The 5,031-nt window shown below is 43.7% G+C and overlaps 1 protein-coding gene across 1 annotated transcript in view; it reads right to left on the reverse strand.

Annotated features, from left to right (window-relative positions):
- AMER2 (APC membrane recruitment protein 2) overlaps positions 1-4,060 on the reverse strand; it is a 16,127-nt gene extending 12,067 nt beyond the window's left edge. The window contains exon 1 of the mRNA XM_006894130.1: positions 4,007-4,060. Coding sequence (XP_006894192.1) covers positions 4,007-4,060 — 54 coding nt within the window. The remainder of the gene's footprint in view (positions 1-4,006) is intronic.
- Positions 4,061-5,031: the final 971 nt, after the last annotated feature.

Genomic DNA, 5,031 nt, shown 5'->3' on the forward strand with positions numbered 1-5,031 from the left:
ATCTCGTTGAAGAATGGGATTGGTATTTGTATTGGGATTGCATTAAATGTGTAAATTGCTTTTGGTAGTATTGCCATTTTCTATGTTGTTGTTGTTGTTATGTGCCATCAAGTCACTTGCGACTCATAGCGACCCTATGTACAACAGCCCTAAACTCTGCTCTGTCCTGTGCCAATCACACTGTCTCCGACACACCCATCCCGATTGCCCCAGTCACTGAATCAATCCACCTCATAGAGGGTCTTCCCCCCCTGCGCTGTCCCTCCACCCTCCCAAGCTTGATGTCCTTCTCCAAGGACTGGTCTCTCTTTACAACATGACCAAAGTATGTCGGATGAAGCATATGTATTTAACTCAATCCACTGCTGATGAGTTAATTTCAGCCCATAATGACGTTCCTCTGGTTTCTAAGGCCATAGATCCTAACCAGAGAAGACAGGTCATCTCTCTCCTATCCAGTGGCTGGGAGATTCAAATCATCAGTTCAAACAACTTTCAATTAACAGCCTACCAAGTGTGAGAGAAAGAATGACAGATAATTAGGTAGGTAACTAGGTCCCCTCAAACTCAAAGTCATTACTGTTGAGTTGGAGCTGACCCCTAACTGACACTCCAGTGGGTTTCTGAGGCTGTGAATCACATGGGAGGAAATTGTCCATCTTTCTCCCTTGGAGTCGCTATTGATTTAAATCACCAGAGAGACATGGCCTTTGTGGTACCAGCAACAACTGCCTAAATAGACAGGTGGCCAGACAGATATTAAGGACTGACTGATCTTAAGGAATTAGTTCACATGATTATAGGGTTGACAAGTCTGATATCTGTAGGCAGGTGACAGACAGACTAGAACTCCAGGGAAGAGAAGATGTTGCGGTCTAGAGCAGCATAGTTAAGGTCATTCTCTGCCAGGCTCTTCATGCCCACCTGGTCTCCCATCTACACAAGCAAATGCATTTCTACCTCAAGTCCCCTCAGTGGAACCTAATCCCCATTTAGATCACAGGATCCCTGCTTTTCAGCAATTCCTGCTCTTGTCTCTGAGACACAAGAATGTTGTCGTGGGTTTCTGTGCCACTCTGGATTCATCCCTGCCCATTATTTTAGTATCTCCTCTCCTGCCCCATGCCGTGATGGTACAGGGGTGCTCTCCCAGATTCAGGTGGCAGCTGTGTCCTCTCTACTCTCAGGTGCCTACACACACCAGGGGAGCTATCTCCTATTGTTGTTCCTGGGGAGTTCACGTGGTCTTGGGGTGCAGGCAACATGGCACCTGACTCTGGTTCCTATACATCTCCAGATCATCTTAGGAAGTGTCTTCATGTAGCTATCTGTAGCCTTGTCTATCCAATTCAATGAGCACTTACTAAATGTTTATTGTACATTGTCTTTGAAGAAATATAACCAGATTGCTCCTTAAAGGCCAGGATGATGGAACTTCAGCTCACTTACTCTGGATGTTCCATCTAGAAAGACCATCTCTGGAACAGGACATCATAGCTGATAATGTGGAGGATCAATGAAAACAAGGGAAGCTGTCAATGAAAGGGTGACACAATGAACAGAAGGATGGACCAGTTGATCATAAAGATTGCTAAGGACCAGGGAACATTTCTGTTAAATGTAAGGCTGCCGTAAGCTGCCTCAATGGCAGTTAACAACAATACTATGTTCTACGTATATTGATGAATGAAATATGAATCCTGAACATGAGTTCTGCTTTAGAACTTGACCAAGAGACTTAGTCAACACGAGACTGAGTTCCATGTGAAACTCTCTAACTCCAGGGACTTGGCACATCTTGGTAAGTATACAAGGAGCTCTGGTGGTATAATACACTATGTGTTGTACTCCGAAGCAAAAAGTCAGTGGATCAAATTCACTATCTGCTTCATGGACAAAAGATGAGCATCTTCATTACGCAAAGGTTGATAGCTGTGGAAACCCAAGGGAACACACTCTGAGCTGCAATTAACTTCACACCAATGGGGCTGATGTTTTGGGTTGTTTCAGTACATTTGTCAGGCAAATATAAGGTAAATGCCCATTAGTAGCTCAAGTGTTATTTCTTTCTTCTTTGCAGAAATGTGTGTATATGTGTATGTTTTATACATATATATTTATATATAGTTTTTTCCTTCATTATGGTTAATCTCCAAATAGGCAGGCTTACTCATGCCCCAGATCCCAGCCGCCTACTGGGCATTTTTTTCGAGTGCTTTAGGGTAAGTCCCTGATCCGGCTTCACACAGCTTTCATTTATGTTTCCTTTGCCACCCCACAGCACGGCTACTGTTTTCAAAGGACAGAAATCTCAGCAGACAGATTCATTCTGAGCTGTTTACTGGACACACACCAGTGAGCTCATTAGCCCAGGAGAACTATGGGGCTATTATTTTTTTTAAAAAAAATATTATTGTTTGCAGCAGATCAGAGTGTGGGGAGCTCCTTCTTGCATGGCTGTACGTTCAGTGGGTGGGAACTGAAATGGCCAGGAAAGGGGACTGTGCTTTGCAAGCATGCATTTTTCCTTCGGGGTGTCTGTTTTTGTTTGTCGGAAGAGAGGAGCTCAAGTGGGAAATTTCTAGGTCAGCAATACTGTGCTCAGCAAGGCTAGCCAAAAAGAACAGCAACCCTCTAGCTGGGGCTTTTTTGAATGTCTTGTCTGATTACCCAATTATTACAGCTCAGATTAGAGAGGGATTAACCCCTGAGGTTCGACAGATGGAGAGCACTATTAAAATACCCCATGTGGGGCTTCAGGGTAAGTCGCAAAGTGACCACCTGTCCCTGTTTCTGTGGGTCAGTGTGTCCTCATTTAAGACCCAGGATCGCTCTCTTTGATGTGTTTGTGTGAGGAAACTAAATAGCTCAAGAAGCAGGCTGAGGCCGCCCCTCTCCAGCTCTGTCTCCATCTTCAGCTCTGCCCTAGATTCACCTGCGAAGAGATGTGAGGCTGAGTTACAAAGAACGTTGGGAGTGTGTTTCCTCTGTGCCCTGGGGAACAAGCCCTGGACATCTTACCAGATCTAAATGGACAGCAAGGTTATCATTCTCTAGACTTTCTTATTCCTGCATTAACTGTTGAGGAAATTGGAGACTGCTCCTTGTCTGTCGCTGTTACTTTTAGGTGCCATTGAATGAGCTCTGACTCAGAGCAACCTCATGTGTGATAGAATGACACACGCCCGGGGCCTCATCATCCTCACAGACTCTGCCACTTGTAAGCCTGTTGTTGTAGCCACTGCTGTCGACCAATCCCACTGCAGGTCTTTCTCTTTTTCAATGACTCTACCAAGTGTGATGTCTTTCTCCAGGAAGTGGTCCTTCCTGATATGTGTCCAAAGAATGTGAAATGATATCTCACCATCTTTGCGTCTATGGAGCATCCCAGCTGCACTTTTTTGAAGACAAATTGGCTCATCCTTCTGCCAGTATATGGTGTAGTCAACATTCTTCACCAACAACTTCATTCAAAGGCATCAATTCTTCAATCTCCCTGATTAACTGTCAAGTTTCCTTATGCATATGAGGCACTCGAAAATGCATAGATTTGGCCAGGTGTGTGTTAGTTCTCAAAGTGACATCCTTATTCTTTAGCACTTTAAATAAAGTGATCCAGGGCAGCAGCTTTGCTCAGAGTAATACATTGTTTGAAGCTTTGACTGCTGCTGCTTCCATGAGCTCGACTATGGAGCAACGTGAAAAGAAATCCTTAACAGCATTAATGTTTTCTGCATTTCTCATGACATTGTGTTTAGTTCAATTGTGAGGATTTGGGGACCTTCCTTGGGCATATGCAATTCAGGGCTACATCTGAGCCATGTCACTGTGAATGTTCTTGGAGGTGGGAGAGGAATGGAGAAGTCTGTTTTGGGTCTTGGCTTGTCACCCTGGCCTTTCTGGGAGGAAGGGGCAGTCTTTGCACTGCCATGCTAGGCAAGGAAGCTGAATGGGCTTGGGACTTGTGTTCCTGCCTTGAACGCCCAAGCAGGCAGGGACTACCCACAGTCCGCTCACTCATTAATAAGCCATTGAGTTCTTTCCGCTTCAGGTCCTTCATCTTACAGAAGTGATGCTGCTGGCCTCAGGGAAGTATGCTCAGGAACACTGATGGTTGATGAGAAAACATCAGACCCAATAAAATATGATCGTATGAAGAAGCTCTGGTGGCATGGTGGTAAGGAGCTGCACTGCAATCCTGAAGGCACACGGTTCAAATCCACAAGATGCTCTGTGTACGAAGGATAGTCAATTTCCTCTCATGTGATTAATTAATTGCCTTTGAAAACCTGCCAGAGGGTCAGCTATGGGTCAGTTCTCACTCGATGGTATAAAACAATAACAACAATCTCAAGACTTTAATGATTCGAATGATTGTAGCTTTTTCTCCTTTATTGAACACAGTCAATTTAAGAAAAGTAGATTGAACACCCAGACCATCAAAGCCACTACCCCAACCGCAGAAGCACAGCATCAGAGCGCTCACTCCTCACACTATAAAACAGCCACTCCTTTTTATTTGAATACTTCTAGGGATGAAGAACTCACTCCGTCTAGACACAGCTCATTCTGGACAATTCCATTGGAGGTGATTCTAGTTAAGCAGTGATTTTGTTGTTTGTTTCGTATTGTCACATCAGTTTTACCTCCGTGTGATTTTTCAAAAAAAAAGTAATATTTTTTTCATTCATAGATATCATTTCAGGCATGTACATTGTGTTTTATACATCTTTCCTTTACGCCTTATTTTGTTCCTATATATTGTGGGGGTTTGCAATAAGCTTACTAATAGTTTTTTTGTGGACAGATACTTGTTTTCATTAATTAAATCACTGAAGCCTCACTGTAATCTCATTAAGTTGGTCCTCCCCATTTCCTAGATGAGGAAGAGGCACATAGTTGAGGGATTTGCTCAATATCAGACAACTAGTAAGTGGCAGAGCAAGCTGGCTCTCCATTCTTAATTTGTACTTAGATTATCTATTGTTTAGGATACTCCTCAAAGCTTTGTTGTTGTTGTTAGGTGCTGTC

This window comes from Elephantulus edwardii, unplaced genomic scaffold (genome assembly GCF_000299155.1).
Source record: "Elephantulus edwardii isolate Elephantulus edwardi_28Jun2011 unplaced genomic scaffold, EleEdw1.0 scaffold00135, whole genome shotgun sequence".
In the NCBI taxonomy this organism is placed as follows: domain Eukaryota; kingdom Metazoa; phylum Chordata; class Mammalia; order Macroscelidea; family Macroscelididae; genus Elephantulus; species Elephantulus edwardii.